The sequence below is a fragment of the Schistocerca serialis genome, chromosome 11 (genome assembly GCF_023864345.2).
Source record: "Schistocerca serialis cubense isolate TAMUIC-IGC-003099 chromosome 11, iqSchSeri2.2, whole genome shotgun sequence".
NCBI lineage: Eukaryota > Metazoa > Arthropoda > Insecta > Orthoptera > Acrididae > Schistocerca > Schistocerca serialis.
The window spans coordinates 53699690-53723592 of NC_064648.1; the positions used below are offsets into that span (position 1 = coordinate 53699690).

Consider the following 23903-nt stretch of genomic DNA (forward strand, 5'->3'; position numbering starts at 1 on the left):
AATAATTCCAAGCCCAAAGAAAACAGGTTTTGACAGATGTGAAAATTACCGAACTATCAGTTTAATAAGTCACAGCTGCAAAATACTAACGCGAATTCTTTACAGACAAATGGAAAAACTAGTAGAAGCCGACCTCGGGGAAGATCAGTTTGGATTCCGTAGAAATGTTGGAACACGTGAGGCAATACTGACCCTGCGACTTATTTTAGAAGCTAGATTAAGGAAGGGCAAACCTACGTTTCTAGCATTTGTAGACTTAGAGAAAGCTTTTGACAATGTTGACTGGAATACTCTCTTTCAAATTCTGAAGGTGGCAGGGGTAAAATACAGGGAGCGAAAGGCTATTTACAATTTGTACAGAAACCAGATGGCAGTTGTAAGCGCCGAGGGACATGAAAGGGAATCAGTGGTTGGGAAGGGAGTGAGACAATGTTGTGGTCTCTTCCCGATGGTATTCAATCTGTGTATTGAGCAAGCAGTAAAGGAAACAAAAGAAATATTCGGAGTAGGTATTAAAATCCATGGAGAAGAAATAAAAACTTTGAGGTTCGCCGATGACATTGTAATTCTGTCAGAGACAGCAAAGGACTTGGAAGAGCAGTTGAACGGAATGGATAGTGTCTTGAAAGGAGGGTACAAGATGAACACCAACAAAAGAAAAACGAGGATAATGGAATGTAGTCGAATTAAGTCGGGTGATGCTGAGGGAATTAGATTAGGAAATGAGACACTTAAAGTAGTAAAGGAGTTTTGCTATTTGGGGAGCAAAATAACTGATGATGGTCGAAATAGAGAGGATATAAAATGTAGACTGGAAATGGCAAGGAAAGCGTTTCTGAAGAAGAGAAATTTGTTAACATCGAGTATAGATTTAAGTGTCAGGAAGTCATTTCTGAAAATATTTGTATGGAGTGTAGCCATGTATGGAAGTGAAACATGGACGATAAATAATTTGGACAAGAAGAGAATAGAAGCTTTTGAAATGTGGTGCTACAGAAGAATGCTGAAGATTATATGGGTAGATCACATAACTAATGAGGAAGTATTGAATAGGATTGTGGAGAAGAGAAGTTTGTGGCACAACTTGACTAGAAGAAGGGATCGGTTGGTAGGACACGTTCTTAGGCATTAAGGGCTCACCAAATTAGTATTGGAGGGCAGCATGGAGGGTAAAAATCGTAGAGGGAGACCAAGAGATGAATACGCCAAGCAGATTCAGAAAGATGTAGGTTGCAGTAGGGAGATGAAGAAGGTTGCACGGGATAAAGTATCATGGAGAGCTGCATCAAACCAGTCTTAGGACTGAAGACCAGAACAACAGCCTTCTTGTTATGTTTGCTTACTAGTTGATGGGCTCTCTTAATTAAGTTCTTAGCAACTGTCGTTTGATTCAGTTGGTCATCAGTAGTATGTTGTTCAGACCACGTACACATTTAATAGGTGATTCACCTATAAAGGGTTTACCTGTTACTTCTAATGGTGTTAGTCCAGTTGATAGATACGTCAGCTGAACAAATTAATATACTTACCTGTCAGAAGTTAGTGTTACAGGAATAGTGTGAAGAATTGGTGCAAAGGGATTAAACTGAGCACAAAGCTTGTCAGATAGCTGCAAGTTTTTCAGGAACCCCTCCAGCTAGTTCTGCAGCATCTGTAGCAATCATTCCAAACAGCTCCTCTGCCATCTCTTTTATACCTACATTTTTGGGAAAGCCGAATGGAGGTGTTACCACTTTCTTACAGAATGTTCGCGATCTGGGGCATTTTTGGACTTGGCCGAATGGAATATTACTGAACATAGTGAGGTCAAAGTTGCCAGATGACAGACGTACGTACGTTTAATATGTTGATGCATTACAAAACGCAATAAAATCTGAGGCAGTTCAGTTCAATTCAATTTAGTTTATTACTACGAATCTTAGATCTGTTTTCTGGAAACTCCAAACAGGTCGTACATATTGGTTAATAATGGTGACACTTCCAGGCTCATAAATGTCTTTTATCACTAATATGCATTCTTGTGATCTCATACACATGATCATATGGCTCACACCCTAACCAAAACATCGCTGCCCTGTAACATACCACGATATTCATCAGACATAGCCCGACTATCACCAATTAACCCTCTACAGGTGTAGTGCGAAAGTCACAGTGACCTGCAGAAGTATGCTCCACAGAGTTCGTCGCAGTATTGTTTTGTTGCTGACCAGTCTAAGATGATGTGTCAAGATGCTGGCAGTGAAGTCCATAATGGTGTGGAAGTTAGCTTCGTGATATGACCACACCACATGAAATGGTAATTTATAGTCAGCCCAGGCAATATTATGCATAATTTCGGAAAATTACTGAGTAACAGATTTTTAGTGTTCTAGACAGTTTCTTTTCTCGCCTAGAATAAAGCCTAAAAATATACTGGCAGAGCTGCATTTTGCAGGTATTCTGTCAAGCCTCAGGGAAGGATTCCGACTAAGAGAAAACCTTCCCTTCAAAAGTATGTATGTGGTTTTATGAACAGATGTAGTCAGTTTGTTGCTCATGCACCAACGCTGCAACTGAGCAAGCCCATCGCTCGCCTTTGCCTTACGTCTCGCCCTGGAGTCTGCAGACACACCTACTAGGATGTCACCTGCGTATGCGACAACACTTTCAACAGCATCTGCCCCAGATGTAACAGGGTCAATACTAAGATCCCAAACCAGTGGACCACTTACATAACTTTGACGACAGTCCTTGGCAATCTTTTTAATTACTTTTCTCTGAAGCCCTGGCATACGATTTACCAGAGCACTATTCCGACAAATAAGAAGTCAGCTACTACAGAGACCATTTATCCACGTTAAGGCACAAGGTGAATGAAGATTTTGTTGATCAAATACGAGCTGTACCAGGCGGCACATATGTGTTAGGGTAGGATGCCACATGTAATGACATGTTAATTGAGCTAGCTAGAGCCAGAAGAATTGACGTCTTCATACGTGGAATAGATCTGCAGATATGTAGTGAAGTAAAGGTGGCCTCACATACTTCACTGCATGAGGCAGTAAGACTGACACATTTTTGCAAGAAGGCTGCAAGGTTCATCTCTACTCTGTCACAAAGCAATAAGCTGCACCACGTTTTTGTAAACGACACGAATTCCAAACGCTGATAAACACGTAGGGGATCAGGCCCCACCACCCATCCTCAACGTAACGTGGGTAATGTATCCAGACCTAGACAGAAGTGTAAATGAGGTGACTTACATAATTTTAAAGGACAATACGAGAGGAAGAGTTGCCAAAGTGTCAGTAGATACAGGAGCTCAAATTAGAGCATTATTTGTTTCTCTTCATGATAAGAGTGCACTTAAATCGTTTCGCTGTAACATTAGTGGATTAAGAGAAGAAGTAATACTGCCCACAGGAAAATGTTTTGTAAACCTGCAGATGGATGATAAGAACTATGGTTTTGATAGGTAAGTTGGGAGAAGACGCAGAAGGGATTTCAGTGTCATTCTACAGAAGGATACCCTACATCAGTACGGGGTGGCGATAGATTATGGGGCGTATAATGTTATATTCAGTGAGGCAACTATTTCGGCGAAATTCGTGACCCTCAATCACTAGGAACTTGTGGAATGAGGCCTCTTCCACAACCTCCAACAGAATCACATACATGGGCATTTGAAACTTACACAACTGGTAACAATCAGCGGTGGCACAGGACCGACTTCACAATCCAAATGTTGCCTAGATTAGACTTTCTCGTTGATACACTCGGTCTAAACAACGTTCTCTACAGGTTGTTGATTCCTGTGAGAAGAAGTACAAATAAAATAGAGACACTGGTACAGAAGTTTTGTGCTCCAGTATTTATTGATGATTTTCGGTAAGAAGATATAGAGATTTCACCTGGAACAATACTTGATAGTGCTCAGGAAGTTGAAGAATTTCAGTGTGAAAATAAGTTAAAGTGTAAGAGCAAGAAGCAGCTGATAGAAGGAGAATTTGCACAGTAGCGACCTTACTTAAAAATCAGGCCTATGAGAAGTTAGTACAATTGCCAGTGTAAGTGAAATCTTTTGTACTCGGTAGTAAATGAATATGCTTGGTTGTTCGAGGAACAGCAGTATATGTGAGTCACTGCCCAGTTCCGACCCTGTCCAGTTTCTAAGCAATTGGCCTAATGTCTTAAGTTTGAATTTCGTGTTGTACAACGTCAGATTCCTATTTTATCTACAATCCATTGTTCAGGATGTTACACAACAACAGCTGGCTGCAGGGATAGATCATTCCTCTGCGAACCTCTGTTTGGTACCTATCGTTGTGGGACCAGAAAAAGGCAATCAGTAGAGAGAAAGCCTATCGCCTATGCATTAACGTACAAGCAGTAAACAAGATAACTGCCACTGATACCTACCCTCTACCCCATATCGACGAAACATTGGAGAGATTGGGAAACTGTAGGTATTTTATTATATTTTATATGTATTCTAATTACCACCAAATTCTGATCGCACCAGAATACCTAAAATACCGCATTTGTGGTTCCATGAGGATTGTATTAGTTTTTACACATGCCTTTCAGCCTTAGAAATGCGCCTGTCACTTTCCAAAGACTCGATGACTTGTTAATAAGATGATTGAAGCCTACAACATCTTTTGTGTATTTGGATGACATGATATTTTCAAGGAGTACTGAGGAACATTTGGTGAGATTGAGGTACGTTTTATCAAGATTACAACATACACATTTGAATTTTAAAGTTTTTTTTCTGCACAATCAAAGGTTAAGTACCTGAGACATATTATCAGTTAAGATGAAGTTAAGACAGATCCACAGCTAACCAAAGCAGTTGAGACTCTTCCGGGCCCACTAACGATAAGGAAATGCAACTTTTCTTGCCTCCATTAATTATTATCGTCTTTGGAAAAGGATTTTGCTATGACAGCCAAACGATTAACTAAGTTGTTAAAGTTAGGTGCAGTGCTTGAGCGGACAGAAGGATATGAATAGGCTATGAGGAAACTTAAATATGATTTGACAGGTTCACATTATTAATATACTGATTCTGAAAATCTTTTTATCCTCTGAACAGACACCTCGAATATGCTATAAGTACCGTTCTTTGTCAGGAATAATTGCTAGCACTTAAATTCAGAGTCAACTATTGCAGATGTTATTTCTACAGAAGAAAATTCGCTGTGGTCTCTGATTATACTGCTCTTTTGTAGAGGCGCAGTTTAAAGGACCCCAGTAGTCATTTGACTCGTTGGGCATTAAAACTATCAAAATAGGATTATGACACATGCCACAAACCAGGCTGTTCATACCTGAATGTTGATGCACTGGGCCATAAGGTCAAAATGATTCATACTGACAATGTTTTAATAGAAGAATTGAGAGATGTACAATGTAACTTGTACAATTCTCTTTAATATTTTGTCACAGTTGATTATATTGTATACCACATAAATTCCCCTGAGCAACAGAGTCATAATTGCAGAAAGAGTTGCAAGAATGTATAATAGCTCGGTATCATGACAGTTTGCAGGCATGTCATGATGGACAAAAAGCCATGAATGCCAGAATAGACACACAGTATTGATGAGAAGGTAGACAGACTGATGTTCATAAGTATATACAAAGCTACTTGCCTTGTGGTCAGAGTTCAGTCCCACAATGGACTTAAATTGCCTTGCAAAGACTTATAGACGCTACAAACCCATTTCAGAATGTTGCCTTATACAGTGTCAGACCGTTCCCACAGACCACACAGAATTATTAATATATCCTATCTACCAGTGATCTAGATATCTAAGTCTAGTACAAGTTCCAAGTATGACTATAGGAATAGTAATGAGTGCCTTTGTAAATACTTAATCTTTATCATTCGGAGGCCATGATGATATTTTGACTGAACAGAGGACTAATTTAATGTACACCCTGTTTCTACAAGTGTACAAATTACTATGAACCCAAAAATAGAGAAACACTCCTTATCATCCAAAAGCTAATAGCCACCTTCAATGTGTTCATCAAACAGCAGTTCGGATTTGGTCTTACTACATAAACCACTCAATGACTGGGACAGGTAGGTTGCCTATGTAACTTCTGCATGAAATAGTCATATACATGAATCAACTAGGTATACATCCTATGAGGAAGTATGTAGATGGCCTATGAGCTCCCCATTTGAACATGATAAACACCCATCTGCCGTGGATCTGGCAGAAGTTGTCACCTAAAGGCTATCTGGAAGCAGATAAAGCAAAATAAATATAAGCTACCCAGAAACAAGATGAACGAAGTAACAAAGGGACTGTGCTTTCTCAGTGTAAACTTGGGGACCTACTGTTGATTTGTAACCCCATGATTAAGAAAGGGAAGACTAAGAAATTCATGTCTCAATACGAAATGCCTTATGCCATCACACGAGTGACTTCTGTTTATGCAGATATTCATTTTCTGACCATACAGTGGTAGTATATTCTGACTGGTTACAGCTGTACCATGGTCAAGCTCTGCCACCCTCTGCAGTATCACTTGCATCAGTTCAAAATTATTTATGACAAGTCACAGTTACTATCATGCAGAAATGCAGGAAGAAAAGGACAAGTTGCTGTCAGCTCATCCTCTGTATGCCTTGAGAAATAAGCACCCTTATGCCTTGAGGTCATGGGGTTGAGGTATCGTTTGTTCGAACGAGTTTTATGTGGTATTTTATTCTGTGTAAGAGTGATTTCACTATAGGAAGAAATTTATTTTATTGATGCTGTTTTGAGTAATAATTCTGCCATTCAGTCAGTCATTTTGACTGGCTAGTGCAAACGAATTGTGCTAGACTATAGAACCAGTCCCCAGTTGAGGCTAGTTGGCCATCTTTCTTTTGCAGTTTTTTATGCAAGATGCTGCCAAAATTGCTTTCTAAAGTAAGAGTGTGCCTTGCTGTATTATAAGTTACTGTATATTAACAGCAAAGTAACGAGATAAGTGATAATGTAAATGATTAAAGTGTGACCAGAAGTAATTGCTTATACAGTGGACACGAGTTTAGAGAGATCAGTTGTTTTATAATAATCAAGTACCAGTAAAAGAGAATGTGAGGGGCTACAATTCAACATCATCAGGAGATTACTATGTTACTCAGTAAAGCTGCAAACTTTCCTATATGTGAGAACCGTACTGTGGTGATACATGAAATAACTGTTAGTTTTACATTATGTGCACTAGAGACTTTACATCATGTGAAATGGACTTTTTACGAACGCATTTACACTATTGAAAACGAGGTTTACTCAGTACTACATTGTTATAAGGTGAGAATTACAGTTTTGAGGTAGAGCGATGTTTTACTTAACCAACTCATAAGCAGCATTGAAGTGAAATAGATAATTGGAGACGTTAAGTAACGAAGTCTCTTTCCAGTAGCTGATATTGATCGAATGGTTTCTTTACAGCAATACATATTTTTCTTTTGCCGAGTTTCGTACGACAAACACATACAAAAAATTTTCACTTATTATCAGATGTTATGCTATTACAACTTTACTATCAAAATTTACTTTAAAATTCACAGTTATATTGTACACAATAGGCAAGTAAACTCCTTAATTTAATACATGAAGAGACAAGAGATAAGTGCATTCATTTATATAACAGTTAAGAACCAAATCTGCACCAACCTGGCGACCTCTATATAAGTGCTTTGAGTTAATACTAAAGACTCATGAATGCAATGAGTACCCTACAGAGATCATGTACTTACACTCGCCTAAAATCTGCAAATCACAGCTATGAAATTACCCAAGACTCTCAAAGTATACACTAGTGGGAAATTATAATGTATAAGACAGTATTATCTCAAAGTTTTGTTAGCGTTTTGTAAACAAAGAATAACTCACACTGCAAGATATTACTAGCAGTCAGGCCAACACATGCACATAGAGCAGCATAAGTTACTGTTTGGCAGGACTTTTGCACGTCAGATGATCTATATTCTTTGTATGTGAAGGATAACACAACAAAAATAAGTCCTGGCCTTCGTAATTTGTGGTAGAATGTATAGTACCTTGTTGTAACGGCAGGAACAAGCCAAGTCTAATTGCAGTACCTTGAGAATAGTACGTAGGAAGAAGTTGTAGCGCTGGACGCTAGGCGTGGCCGAGGGGTCAGCTGAGGCGGCAGTCAAACTGCTGGGCAGCGGCGCTTGATAAGAAAGCAAACATCAGCAGATACAAACGAAGGTCTGTGTAGGGACTCATGATAAGCAATCAATTAAGAAGTATCAACAGTAAGCATTCCTGGCTAGAGAGAGAGGTCTGGGAGTGGAGAGAGAAAGAAAGAGGGCCCTTGGTGGGGACAGCGCTAAGTCATAAGGAGCCAATGAAGGGCTCAGGACGCAGTGCGTGACCATATAGGGAGAGGCGCCTCTATTCCTCCACTCAGCCTCTGAAGAACAATAGCAACAACAATGTTTTAACGATACCAAATAAGGTCAAGTTGCCTTCGACGCTACGTCATGCCAAGCGCTGGCGGGGTCGAAGGGGAAACGCTAACAAAACCCGAGAGCACGCGGCTCTGGGGTCTTGTCGGGTCTTGTCTGGTCGGGTCGAGTAGTTAGAGAGTGATAGCAGCAGCCGACTTGGGCTGAGGGACGGGCTGTAGGCAGGCAGCCGGAGATGGTCGCTGGAGAGCGTTAGGGCGTAGCCGCGGGACTCTAATGTAGGGTGCTAGAAATATTGCAGAACTTCTAGTAGGCAGTCGGAACGGTGGAGTCAGTCACCGTCTCTGTGTTAGACTTGGCCTTCCTGTGAATGCAACCACCGCACAGTTAGGCTGAGCTGTATTCATTCAGAATAAACTGCAGTTTGTTAAAGTTATCAAGACTTTAATTCTACCCGCTTCCTAGCCTTGTACCTTCACACGAGGGATTTCTACATCTTAGCCAGATCAAAAAGTCTCCCTCTCACTAAGGTCAACCGGCTAAATCCCATCCACGAACCATGTCGCTCAATCCCTCGCAATACCCACGCTTGGTAGGTGACAACCTCATGTGGATTGATCTGGTGAAACAAGCGATTTATGGTTACGAATTTTGCCACATGCCATTATAGGAAATGTATTACGCCTTTAAAAACTATCCTTTCCTCCATGCTCCACCTAATTTACAATAGACTTCAGACGTGAAATCCTGAACATCACAGTTATGTGCATTGTCAGAAGACACTGCTACATGTCGAGACCACAGATCCAGCATGACAAAAATATAGGAGATCAAGGGTAGGTCAGGAGAACGAAAGCATAGATAAGTTGAATTATATACTACTTCTGTATCACAAATGACTTAACTTCATTACCAAACAATGATACCTGAAAGGCACTAAAGACACAGAAGGTGTCAAATGTAGTTTCACAGCAATGGTTTGTGAAAGGTAATGTGTAATTATGCCCCATTCTATATGAAGTTAAGAGACAAAAAATTTTCAAACAGTAGCATCATCACTGTGATATCGACGAATAAGAATTACATACAGTTCTGCAAAGAAGGGTAAATGCATTGATTGTTGTAATTGCACAGTGATGGACTAACTGCTCTTGTCACTGTGACAGTTACTCCAAAAACAGGCATGCCATTCAAAATGTTTCAAATGGCTCTAAGCGCTATGGGAGCATCTGAGGTCATCAGTCCCCTAGAACTGCTGTGGACATCAGTCCCCTGGAACTTAGAACTACTTAAACCTAACTAACCTAAGGACATCACACACAGCCATGCCCGAGGCAAGATTCGAGCCTGCGACCATAGCAGTCGCGCTGTTCCATACTGAAGCACCTAGAACCGCTCGCTCATATCGGCCAGCTGTTCTACATTACTCGTCGCCATTGTGCAAAAGCGGACCCCAGATATTATCTACATCCTCCATTGAATAAAATGTGGCATTCATCAGTACAAAATCACATTTATCAAGCAGTTCCTGGCTGATGCACCTAGCACCACACCAATTTCAGCCTTGCTCACTCCTTCAAGAAGAAATATGAATAATTAAGTCTTTTCCCAATGTGGCTGCCACCAATGTTATCAGTTACAATCATTAATTAAATACTCACTAAGCCACTATTTTGTGCATCTGTCCCTCTAGTGATGTGTTTTACCTGCCAGTTAGGCTCTACTATTTTGATGACGTGAATGCGAACACATCTGATGCCTACCATTCTGTTTATGGGAATATTTAGAATGTTTCATGCAATCTGTTCAAATTCTCTGTGCTTCCCCATCTCTCACTAACCAATAGAGCAGTGGATATGCATACATTACTGATACAGGTTTCTTTTGCGACCCTTTCATACCCACTGATACGTACCACATTATGCATTCACATGTAGTACACTATAAGTAACTATACAATTGGATACACCACAGCGCCTTACACACCTACAAAGTTAACGTACTACTTGTCAGCACTGCATCCCTGAGAAAAACTTTAAATGCTTCGACTCTTTTAACTCATTCACTTAACTCACGTATCTACAGGCGTTTCTGCTCATTTCACATTCCTTTACCATATTTAGCTTTGACATGCTTTTATAGCAGCAGAATAAAATTCTATGGCTTCATGACACAAATCTTGTATGGAAGCAGCACACTCTTTTCGATTCCTACCACTTGTAAGTTCATTACACCTTGATATCCTGATGAGATGACGAAAAACGTCTGATTCATCTAGAAACGAGCTCCTGCCATTCCTTTAGCTTCCCTTTATGATTAAGTTGCAGTAACTGTAGTGCATGATGTCACCTCTTTTCCTGTTAATGTATTTCTGTTTTCCAGTTCATATTGTCATGTTCTGCGATCTGTTTTTATCACCTAATTTAACCAGTTAGGCCCCTCAACAGTCACAAGACTACAGTCCTAGCCATCATGAGTTTGGACAGTTAATCATGATTCCCTTCCTAGTTCACCTCCCACTCTCATTGCACCACCCATTATATTTTAATGCATTACAATTATAAATGTAACCAATACTCTCAATTTTAATTTCGTTACAGATAACTGAAGCTGGTTTGGCCATTTTCCTAACAGCTAAGCCCTCTATTCTTTCTCATAGCTCACCAAGGAAGTTATCACTACTGGGTATGTCTACTGGCTCCCATTTTGACATCCTTGTCCTAAATCTAACATTTCCATATTCATGCCAGTTTACATAATGGACGCTTCGAAAATGTGGTTTCATTCTCATTAATTTTCAGAAAAGTGGTGATAGAAACTCACATTTATTTTCTCAACAATGTATATAATTAGCACTCTACAGTGAATCATTCACATTAGCCAACTGTTGACCTAATTCTGGAACATGCCAGGCTATAACGTCTTCTGTTCTTTCTAAAAGCATGCCAAAAACAACTGGCTGTGAATTCAGTCCCCTCAAAATTCAGCCCTGCTCAACATACTTCATCAGTATTTTTTCAAAAGAATAATGATCTTTTAAACTTTTGCAAAGTTTCAAGACAACTAGCACCTGTGAACACTCTATAAATACTGCCGATCAATCATCTTGATTGCGAAGTCGTCGAACCTTGGTACCCTGTTGCTATTGCCTCTACACGAGTGCTATCTCTGGCAGCATGCAAGCAGAAACGACCAGACAATGTGTACTACCAACTCTATCTTTTCACAGATTTAATTCTCCTTCACTGCATTACAAACACTGTTCATCCTGTGAACAAACAGTTACAGTACCACTCCGCATTGCTATGCAAGTTTGGTTTAATAGAAGTACAGCTGTGCTGAAAACAAATTTGGTACTCCTGATCAGACTGATGATGATCACTGTGATAAAGCTCCCCAGCGAGCTTAGTTCTTTGTTACGCAGTATCATGAAATCCTAGTATCCTGGCATGTGCAGCTCAATCACATTGAAGACAACTTTTGGTTACCAACTGACAAATCCATAATATAGCCGCTGTGCTAATACTGAAAAACGAAGAACTTAAAAACGCGATCCAGCGTGACTTAATAACTGCACACAGGGAACTGTGCAAACTGACTGCTACTTTGGAAGGGACCAAAGCCTTACAGATCTTGTTGTATAACACCCACGCAACATTTGCATGTTAACACTGTGCACACTACCATTCAGTCAAGACTGCAACAGAGCCTCAGCCCTAACTTAGTGCCAGCTGAAACCTTCCAGCAAACCATAACTAATAATTCATTTCATGCATCAGTACACATGCAAATGATCTACTCCATCTAGGAATCAACCTTGCTGTATTATTGCACTGCTGCTATTGTACAACTGTCATGATCTACAGATGTTTTAAATGTGCAGATATCCCTACCCATAACTTGCACCAGTCGCAAATTTGAGTGTTATCACCTTCTCTTTCTCTGTCGCCTGTGTGGCTGCCTATGAGCGCACTGTGTTGCAAACGGGCATCCTGATTGTTTCCAAGGGTTGTCCATCACACTGCCATGTAGTTCGAGTTTCAACTGTGCATTCACACTAATTACTACAAGCCTCGTACCTTATTACTCTACATTAGTGCATTGTGAAATTGCATTGCTTTTAGGGAAAACTACAGAATTCCCTTGCTCTCACATTGTTGTTGCAATGCACAAATCTTTATTTATGCCCACTGGGAACAGATTACTGTATTTGGTAGCACAGTCCACTATAGTAGCAGTTCTCTGCTGTGACCATGCATTTACACTCCAGACTTCTCGAGTTTCTCTAACAGTAGACTTTTATTCAATGTTCTTATTATGATGTATCACACCCACCATTAGGTTATTTGCTCACTTAACTTACACACAGAATAGCATTTAAATTTTTCTTCTAATTTTCCTCAAACACCTTTTGTGCTGGCACCCAATCGACAGCCTGCCTACACTATCAAAAAAATCAAAGACTCACCTTCTGCAAACCTTTGATGAATACTAGCTTGGGAAAATTGCAAGTTACCATTGACCACGGCATTGCACACATCACTATGTAGGAATTCCAGCTTACTCCACTCAGAGTGGTTGCCCCGGTGTCATGTATCTTCCAGCCACTGTAGTTATCCTCAGAATGGTTATATGGATCATATGTAATCCAGGATACTGTGAACTATTCAGATCACCAAACCAGTGGTGCACAAGCAGCAGCTGTTGGGTAATTTTATACGCAAGTGGGTTTTGGATCCTGGCGCAATTCAGTCACGACTCTCGTTTATGACTAAGCATTAGGAGATGGGATGCTAATATGTATTAGATTGTTTCCATTGTATAATTTTGTTATTTTGCGTATTTTGCAACATGGGCGAGCATTAACTTCCACTTAGTTAAGGACCAAACCAATGATATAGGATTTAATAACCAATATCAATTAAGTTAGTTAGGTATTGAGTTAGTTACGTGTCCCATTGATCAATAGCACGGAAAAACCATTATGATGTGGAACGTGTCAAATGCACAAGAAACGCGCACAGGAAACAAGTTGCTTTTTTTGTTTACATTATAGTGTTTACATTACCTAAATATTTCTATTATCTACCCCATTCCCTTAAATGGCAAAAAATGCATATAATATATCTCCAGATTTATTTGCTCATATTCAAGAATTCATCTATGGTATAGAAGGAGTTGTCAAGGAGTTATGATTTCAATTTGCTTTTGAAACTATTACTGCTGTCTGTCAGACATTTTATTTCATCTGGTAATTTATCGAAAACTTTTATAGCAGCATATTTTACCCCTTTCTGTGCCAAAAATAGGTTAAGTAAAGGATAGTGTAGGTCTTTCTTTTTTCTGGTATTGTAATCATGAATGTCACTGTTGATTTTAAACTGGTCCATGTTGTTGAGAAAAAATTTCATTACTGAGTAAATGTACTGTGAAGCAGTTGTAAGAATTCCTAACCCTTTAAACAGATGCCTACAAGATGTTCGACTATGAACCCCACACATTATTTTAACTACTTTCTTTTGACCAATGAATACCTTTTGCCTAAGTGTTGAGTTGCCCCAGAATATTATTCTGTATGACATCAGAGAGTGGAAGTATGCAAGGTATGTTAGCTTACTAATTTCTACATCCTCAAAATTGGCAACTATTCTGATTGCAAAAGTTGCTGAACCTAGTCGCTTTAGGAGATCCAAAACACGAATTTTCCAATTAAGATTACCATCTAGTATGCTCTACCCTGGCTACAGACTTCTTTTGATGTGTTATGTTTATTGAAGAAATTATACTTTTTGCAGCAGAAAATTGGATTATATTTTCATAGTTCAGAGGAAACCCATTCACAGAATACCAATTAATAACTTTTCAGAAGACCTTATTTGTATCATTTTCTATTGGACTTTCCTTTACTGGATTAATAATTATGCTTGTATCACCAGCAAACAGTGTCAGTTCAACATCTTGTTTCACATAAGAAGGGAGGTCATTCACATATACAGTATCAAGAACAGGAGGAGATCCATGATCAAACCTTGTGGAACACCTAATGTAATTTCATTCAAGTTAGATGAAGTGGCAAACTCCTTCCAATCACTATAAGCATACAGGGAGACTTTTTGCTTCCTTTTCTGTAGATATGACTTAAACCACTTATATGCTTTTCCATTTATACCATAGAATTGTAATTTCTCTAACATAATGTCATGGTTCACACAATCAAATGCTTTGGATAAGTCACAGAATATTCCTACTGGTGACATTTTACTATTTAAACACTCTATTATGTAGACAATGAAATTGCATATTGCTGTCTCAGTGGAACAGCATTTCTGAAATCCAAACTGTGATTTACTAAGTATCCCATTACTGTTGACATAGCTAACCACTCTTGAGTACATTACTTTCTCAAACATTTTTGAAAATGCTGTAAGCTAGGATACTGGCCGATAATTATTGGCATCTGTTGTTTCCCCTTTATGTAGGGAGGCCTGACAATGGATATATTTTAACCAGTCTGGAAAAAATCCCTGAGTCAGTGATGCATTACATATGTGACTCAAAATATCAGCTGTAATTGCTCCAAATTGTTTTGATGTCGTCTACTCTTAAAGAACATTTATTTTTCAATGATTTAATAATTTTCCTTATTTCACAAGAGTTTGTTAGATGAAACCTAATCTGACTAAAATTTTTCAAAACTGACTCTTCCATGTGCTGCCTGGCTTTTTCTTTTGAACTATTCTCACCAATTTTTTCTCCTACGCTTAAGAAATGATTGTTAAATACATTGGCTACCTGTGTAATGTTGGTTAAGATGGTCTCATTCTCTTTATCAGTAATACTACCTACCCCACTGGTTAGTTTTCCTGTCTCCCTTCTAACAACATTCCATATTGATTTGATTTTATTGCTGGAGTTGTTAATTTGTTCTCTAACATATATATTTCTTGATATCCTTACTTCTTGCTGTCTCATACAGATTTCTTTTTCTTTCTGAAGACACATTAATACCTACAATAATCCAAGGTTTCTTTAAAAATATTGTGGTGTTACATTTAGTAATTTTCTTTGGAAAACAATGTTCAAAAAGGGATATAAATTTATTAGAAAATATGCTGCATTTATCATTAGCATTTGGATCATTATATATATCTTCCCAGTTTACATTTCCTAAACTTTCTCTGAAGTCATCTATAGATACCGGGTTGAGCACCCTCACACTTTTACTTAATGGTTTCTGAAGTGTACACCCCGTTATGTTTTGTAAGTTAATCAGTTGCGCATCATGGTCAGATAATCCATTAACCACAGGGAAAGCATGTGTTTGTTCTACATACAAATACATTATCTATTAGAGTACTACTGTCTTGAGCTATACGTGTAGGGATACTGATTACTGATTCTAAGTTATATGTTGTTAACAACACTTCTAGTTCACTTTTCCTATCAGGATTGCTTAGAAAAGTTAACACTGAAATCACCCCAGATTAATAACTTCTTTTTGTCTGACAGACAGCATAATAGGGAGTTAAACTTTTTTATGAATAGCTCCCAATCTCCTAGTGGAAACCTGTACACTGTTGCTAATATCAACATTGTCTAGCTGAAGTTAACATGCACAAACCTCAAAGTGCTGATCAACACAAAATTTGCTCACTTCAACAGTTTTGTATTTATACCCTTGTTTTATGAAAATGGGAACTCCTTCTTTATCCATACTAGATCTACAAGTGTAAGATGCTAAATGATACCCATTTATACTGACATTTTCCATCCCCACAGTTACATGGTGCTCAGACAAAGTATATCAATCTCATTCTTATTTTCGAGATCATCTAAATACATTATCAGCTCACCTACTTTTTTTTATTCCTCTGATATTTTGGTGAAGTTGATATCATCCTTAGCTTTATCCTTGTTTGCTGTGCATGAAGTTTCTTTTCTTCTATTTTCCTTGGTTGTTGTCTGTCTGGAAATTGACTTTAACCTAAAAAAACCTGTCTGTCTTGGTCGCAATAACCACAGGGATCACCCCTTGTGTGACTGTGGCCCCCCTTACAGTATCTGCTAATAGAGAAGCTAATTTATCTTCCACCTTCCTAATAAGGCGCAGGCCATGTGTAGTGTAGCCCCACCTACCAATAGCATCAAATGGACCAACACTCATGTGAGACTTTGCCGGTGTCTGGAGCATCCTGTTCAGTTCTGTGTTAACACGCGATACCCAGCGCTGATCATAGCGCTGAAATACCTCCAAAAACCCAACATTCGTGTGCTCAGTTTCTGTTCCTATTTCATCCAGATCACTCCTAATACTATACCCTGGATTCATAGCCAGGCTGCTTACTGCTCCCCCAACTATAATTACCTGATTTTCCTTCTCAAAGTCCTTGCATAGCTGACATAAGTTTTCTGTCACCTGGCTAAGACTAGCACTTGGTTTCACAAAACTTGTGACCTGGTACTCTGCCCCTAATTTCTCCTGTAGCTGTTGGCCCACACCCCTTCCATGACTGCTACCTATAAGCAGAATTTTTCTTTTCCTATTCTGGTTTGATCCCGACCTGTCTTTTTTCTTTAAGCTAATATTCTGCTTCAACCTACATTCAACTAAATCTGGATATGGCCCTTCCTCCACTACTTCAGATAGCAAGCCAAACTGATTTCCTAACTGAATTTTATAAGTTTTATCAACTGTTTCCCTTCTTCGCCCTTTGCTTGCTACCTTTTACCAGCGCCCAGAGTCCTTTTCCTCCCTTAGCTTAAATAATTTCAAATTCGCGATTTCTAATTCAGCCTTAAGTGCACAAATCTTTGCCGCCAGTTCCGCGATTTTTCTATCCTTTCTATGTAACCTACACTGCAACGGAAGAGCCTCATTATCTATCCTTGTTTCCTCTCCGCTACACTCTCCCCAATGAAACCACAACCTACAGTCTATACAGAACACTTCCTCTTTCAAATTTCTACAGCAACCACCACACTTGTCACACATGGTTTGATAGTAAAACGTAACACAAAAGCAGAAAATAACTTCAACAGCAGAATAGTTTTTTAACCTGTCCTAGTATGTAACTAAACATTAATGTAAACAAACTTATAAACTTGGCTCAGAAATTTTTAATCAACCACACAAATTCTGGATGAGAGACACGAATTAATTTAACTTTGAAGAGCTAAGTCTAGTCAAAAACAAATATCTACACTCATACGAAATTTACGCCAAAATATGTAAACAACGACGCAACTGCCGGCCTTTACAAAATATTTCCTTTTCGATGTAATTACATTCAGAAAAGCAAAACATTCAATACATAGATTAGATAAGAAGTAAATGCACTAGTCTAAAATGTAATATTAACTAAATTAGCTCTTATTCCAATATTAATCGCTTAATTTAGTGAGAGCTTCATACACGCACATCTGCCTGGCTACAGGGTTGTCAACCTAAGTACATGAAATAAGATTTAATAAAACAATGAAAGTGTTACAGTTGTCTTAATGAGATTAGTTTGGTTCAAATGGCTCTGAGCACTATGCGACTTAACTTCTGAGGTCATCAGTCGCCTAGAACTTAGAACTAATTAATCCTAAGGACATCACACACATCCATGCCCGAGGCAGGATTCGAACCTGCGACCGTAGCGGTCACGCGGTTCCAGACTGAAGCGCCTTTAACCGCACGGCCACACCGGCCGGCTGAGATTAGTTTATTATGGATATATAATCAGTTTGTAATGTATCCTTCAATAACTTTGTAATTTTAACTTTTATACTACAAACTGCAGAGATTATAGGAAAAGTAATAAATCTTATTAATATTATTGAGCTAGGCCATCTTTTGTATGGAAATAACCAACCAACCTTCGATGATGCACCCATTTGATGCAGTGTTACAGCCTTTCATAATCTGCGAGGCTAGACCTTCACAACTGGTAACAACATTTGCTGGCCCCAATGCTGTCATTCTGAACCACAATACTCCATCACTGTCCACTGGCATCACCATTGCACCAGCTTAGCCACTGCCCAGCTGATGTATCTTGGCAGCCCTCATGCTGTCCCTGCTGGCTCAGTACATGGTCAGCACACCTGTTGCCTCGGCACCACCACACCACTGTATCAGTGCATCATTTCAGTTGGCTGCGTATATTCCTACAATAGCCAAAATTATTTCTACAATAGCCAAAATTATTTCTACAATAGCCAAAATTGGCCAATTCGAACTCTAAATTATTGTACTATTATTTGTCACTTCTTAAATACTTTTAGTTTTTTATTCATGTCCACTTTTTTTACTGCATTTTGGAAATTATTTGTTTCCCCTATTAGAACGTTGCATCCTTTAGCAAGAGCCACCGGTCCAAAGGAGCATTTTCAAACATTAAACTACTACTTTTGTAATTTTGAAATAATTAGCCTGCTGCTATGGAGGGGGAGTGAAGTGTGTGTGGTAGATTGATAGACCGAGTGGGGAACACTTTATAAAATACGTTTCACTTCAGAGCTGTGGCTAGTCAGGGGCTAGTTCTGTATCAGTTACCACTGTATATGCCTTGTTCACATTCATACAATTCTGACAGAGGATACTGATGAGGAGACACTTCCGAGAAGCATCCTTAGTGAGGAAAACCTAGAAAACCATCCAGCAACCAATGAGACCGCTGTTAATGGTCACATGGGGCCATAGGCCATAGCCGGGATAAATTTGGCTCACTATTGGCAACCAGCTTTCAGTCTGATCAGAGGTGTGCTTCTATTCCATTCTCCAGCACTATGCCCCTCAGTCTGTTAATGGCCTTAGAAGTAAAGTTCTGATGTAAATACCAGTTAGTTGTTTTAAAGTACTCCTCATTGTTGTTTATTTTAAACAATATGCTTGATTACCCTTACTCCTGGATCCACAACCTACAACTGACTTGTCCTTGACAATTCTTATACAACAGTTTATTCCGTAGTGATTAGCTTAGGTTATTATTTTAATAGGTGCAGTTACACTCTATAATTTATGGCTATGTACAGTGTTTATGTAGACTCAGTTCTTTGGATGGTTTTCCACACAACCACCGAATATGTTTATTTTCTGCTTACATCTCATGTACCAGAGAAACACCATATGACCCATCCTTAGCTGACGCCTATAGATATTCAGTCCATATTGTGTACCTTTTTTTAACATGTTACTACAAATTTTACTGTTTCTTAGAGATTCATATTATGTATAGTCGCCACACTTTGTAGTACATTTTCATATTCATTGGAATATAAGGCTATTGTCCAGAAACCCGGTTTTTCTTTCCTTTTATTGGAAAATAATATTTAATACAAATGTATGCGGATGTTGTCTAGTATGAATAACCCATACAGCAGTTGTGGATGTACTATCATGGGAAAGATGAAATACAATGTAATCATATCACTACAAAGTGTCACAGCTGAAGTGTAGCAACACAGAACAGTGCCAATCACTTAATTATAACTATCTCCCATTGTTACACATATGATGAAACATACTAAACCACTTTCAACAATAACAAATAGGTAGGAAATCAAAATTAAAAACAATCATTCTGAAATTGAAACTGAAGCATAAGTACAATTTTCCAAAAACCTCATGTATATTTACCACAAATTAAGAAAAATACCCACAATGGAAACATCTTTGAATATAACACAAGAAATATTTAGTGCTCACGTTCTGAGCTCTCCCAAGTGTTGTTCTTGTGCATAAAAAAAACGGGAATCAAATCATAACACCTAATGTTTGTTTCCCTATTTCTTTTTTTTTTTTTTTTGTAGAACTTTCGCAGTATTAGATGCTGAACAAGTAATTAAGAGCTTTGTTGGATAACACTTACCTATATTATCTCTGAATTATGTACAGAGCTTTGTGAAACAAAAATATTTCACAAAAAATATAGCTATTGTGCACTAGTGTAAATGGCAACCAAGCATGATGAATTTCTTAGATTACACATTTCCGCAGCTGACCCATTTACATGAAGATGCACTGATGGGCAAAAATGTCATGAACACTGTTCATGAGGAGAATGAATGCCGCGTTGTATGCACATGATGCAGTAAGCAGATTACAAGTATATAAGCAGACCAGAGATTTACACTTTTTGTTCTATCAGTAAGATGAGCTGCAAACATGTACATTTACTGATGTAAATGACTTTAGCAAAGGGCAAGTTAAAGTGGCATTGCAGTTGGGAACTAGAACCTCAAAAGTGGTGAAGTTGGTACAATGGATCTATGCTACTGTTGTGAACATCTGAGGAAAGTGGCTGAAAGGTAATAAGTCCATCACATTATGATAAGATGTAATACATCTATACTTCTTCACAAAGTATGGAGGTCAGAAGCTTGCCTGCTCTGTAAAGCTGGAGATGTGGCAATATGTGGCATATCTAATGACAGAAAACAACGCTGGGGCAGCCATACACGTTTTGGAACCCACAGTTCAATGTACATTGTTGAATGTGTGGCTCTGGAACATATGGTCACTGTATGTTTCCATACCGATCCACCAAAATGTTCACTTGCAACTGCAGTGTGCAAGGGATCATTGAGGCTGGAGTGAAGGTCAATTCAAATGTTAACTGTCAGGATGGGTGACATTTCCTGTTACACCAGGTCAGAGTCACATCCAGATATGCTATCATCTAAATGAATGGCACCAAATAGAGGGCCCATTATGCTTTGGGGGCAGTCACTTTGGCTCCTGTGGGACACCTGTTAGCAACAGAAGGCATCATGACAGTTGCAGACTACGTGACATTCATTGCAACTGCATGCATTCCTTCATTCCTGGTGTGCTCTCCCATAGTGGAGGCATCTTTCAGCAGGATAATTGTCCATGTCACATGTGCATGGTCTGAGTAGCATGGTAACTAACACTGATGTCTTGACCATACCATTTAGGTAATCTGAACGTGTGGAATACAACTGGTGCAACATACACCCAGAAGCATGTAAATGATGTGTCAAGTCCATATCACGTAGAATTGTCAAAGTACTGTATTCCAAAGGCGGCCAAACATGCTATTAAGCAGGTTATTATATTTGTTGTTATGTTTACTAATGCAGGATTAGTACCAACAGAACATAAATGTACACACTATTAATGACACACCATGTCTCTTGAGAAAACATATCTGAGTAAAATAATTGTTATAATCATGTTTCTCCAGTATTGAGTTTACTAGTCTCAATGAAGCTAGTGCCATGAATATATTTTTACTGTCACTGTTTCTAAAATACAGATACAAGTACTACATGATGACTTTGTTTGGAATATTAAGCAGCAAGTCATCACATTTCCTTGGCCTTATACTGAATATTGCAAGATACTTATGATTACCGACAAATGTAAGGATTTATCACAATTCACAATCTTCTTGTCGCAAGATCAATAGGAAAAAGCAGCAGTGCTAATGACAAAAACACATTTGATTCATGTTTCTTGAGTATTTGGTAATACCATTTCTTGACATCTGAAGCTACAGATATGAATTTTTTGTCGCATCTGTTAGCACTCTATAGTACGCATCATTACAAGTTTTTTCACAATTCTACCAGATTTTAAAGTTATTTCGCCGAAAGTACAATTTATTGTTCCCTGGTACATACATTATTTTATAGGCCTTGAGGGCACCAACCACGAAAACCTATTTGCATAAACTAACACATACTTACAATTTCTTTCTGACGTGAAGTAATGCATGTGTCTTGAGAGTATCCAAGTAAGTGAAACTTTTGTCACAGATACCACATTTGTGAGGTCCACTTCCAGTGTGTCGTAATGCCTGTGTCTTGAGATCACCTGATGTAGCAAAAGATTCCCCACAGATCTCAAATTTGTGAAGTTTCTTTCCAGTGTGAATTAATACATGTTTCTTGAGATCACCTAACATAGTAAAAGATTTCCCACAAAACTCACATTTGTGAGGTTTCTTTCCAGTGTGAAGTAATAGATGTTTCTTAAGATTGCCTAATATAGTAAAATATTTCCCACAAATCTCACATTTGTGAGGTTTCTTTCCAGTGTGAATCAATGAATGTTTCTTGAGAGAGCCTGACACAGCAAAAGATTTCCCACAAATCTCACATTTGTGAGGTTTCTTTCCAGTGTGAATTAATGAGTGTTGCTTGAGATCACCTAACCTAGTAAAAGATTTCCCACAAATCTCACATTTGTGAGGTTTCTTTCCAGTGTGAATTAATGAGTGTTGCTTGAGATCACCTAACCTAGTAAAAGATTTCCCACAAATCTCACATTTGTGAGGTTTCTTTCCAGTGTGAATTAATGAGTGTTGCTTGAGATTATCTAACTTAGTAAAAGATTTCCCACAAATCTCACATTTGTGAGGTTTCTTTCCAGTGTGAATTAAAACATGATTCTTGAGATAGCTTGACGCAGCAAAAGATTTCCCACAAATCTCACATTTGTAAGGTTTATTTCCAGTGTGAATTAATGAATGTTTCTCGAGATCACCTAACATAGTAAAAGATTTCCCACAACTCTTGCACATGTAAGGTTTCTTCACAGTGTGAATTAATGTGTGAGCCTTTAGATAACGTGACTGGGCAAACCATTTGTCACAAATATCACATTTGTGAAGTCTTTTCCCAGTATGAATGGAAACATGTCTGTTGAGAACACCAACCCTAGCAAACAATTTGCCACAAATGCCACATCTGTGAGTTCTGTTTGCCGTAAGTAGATCAGCCTGGGCACTGACATTAACAGCTATAGACAAAGTTCCATAATTACTTGTTTTCTCTCTATCATTTGTCATATGTGTGTTACATATGTCATTAGAGGGCTTGTTTGAATCTTTCCAAGTTTCCTTACATGAAGACTGGTCATTGTGTTCTGTGACAGAAACTTCTGCCTCGCTATCCAACGAGGTAGTGGTTTGATGCTCATCACTATGTCCATATTTTTCATGACTGTCTGCAGTTAAAACTCGACAATTCTCACTCATTCTCATATGCTTTTTCAAGCCAACATTACTGTGAAATACCTCACCACACCACTTACAAACATATGAAGGTGGTTGCGTTCCACCAATGTGCAAAAACACATGCATTGTGAGTCTGTATTTTGAAGAAAAGCTCTGTTGGCAGAAATTACAGCTATATACATGTAATTCCTTTTCCCTCGTACTACAGTCATATTGGATGGCAACTGAGCATTCCTTATCAACAGTCATATCTTCTGTATTGGTACTGAACCCATGTGTTGACTTCTCCATGTCTATCACCAATTCATCCTGGACCAGTCTATGGTGACAAGGTTCTTCACATGATATGCTGCACCTCCCACCAGTAGTCTGAGTAAATCTGAAGAGTGAGGAGGATAATGTTAAATATTGAGATATAAAACAAAGAAAAAATATTTGAGTGACCATAAATCCAGTACTATAAGCTACAAGTCATAAAAGTGCATACGAATTGACATATTCAGTAA

The 23903-nt window shown here is 38.6% G+C and overlaps 1 protein-coding gene across 1 annotated transcript in view; it reads right to left on the bottom strand.

The window, feature by feature from the left end:
• Nucleotides 1–18358: 18358 nt before the first annotated feature.
• Nucleotides 18359–23903, bottom strand: part of LOC126427304 (zinc finger protein 679-like) — a 105775-nt gene continuing 100230 nt past the window's right edge. Inside the window, exons 7-10 of the mRNA XM_050089611.1 lie at nucleotides 22884–23776; nucleotides 22590–22799; nucleotides 22127–22337; nucleotides 18359–18580 (exon numbers count right to left, since the gene is read on the bottom strand). Coding sequence (XP_049945568.1) covers nucleotides 18556–18580; nucleotides 22127–22337; nucleotides 22590–22799; nucleotides 22884–23776 — 1339 coding nt within the window. The 3' untranslated portion in view covers nucleotides 18359–18555. The remainder of the gene's footprint in view (nucleotides 18581–22126; nucleotides 22338–22589; nucleotides 22800–22883; nucleotides 23777–23903) is intronic.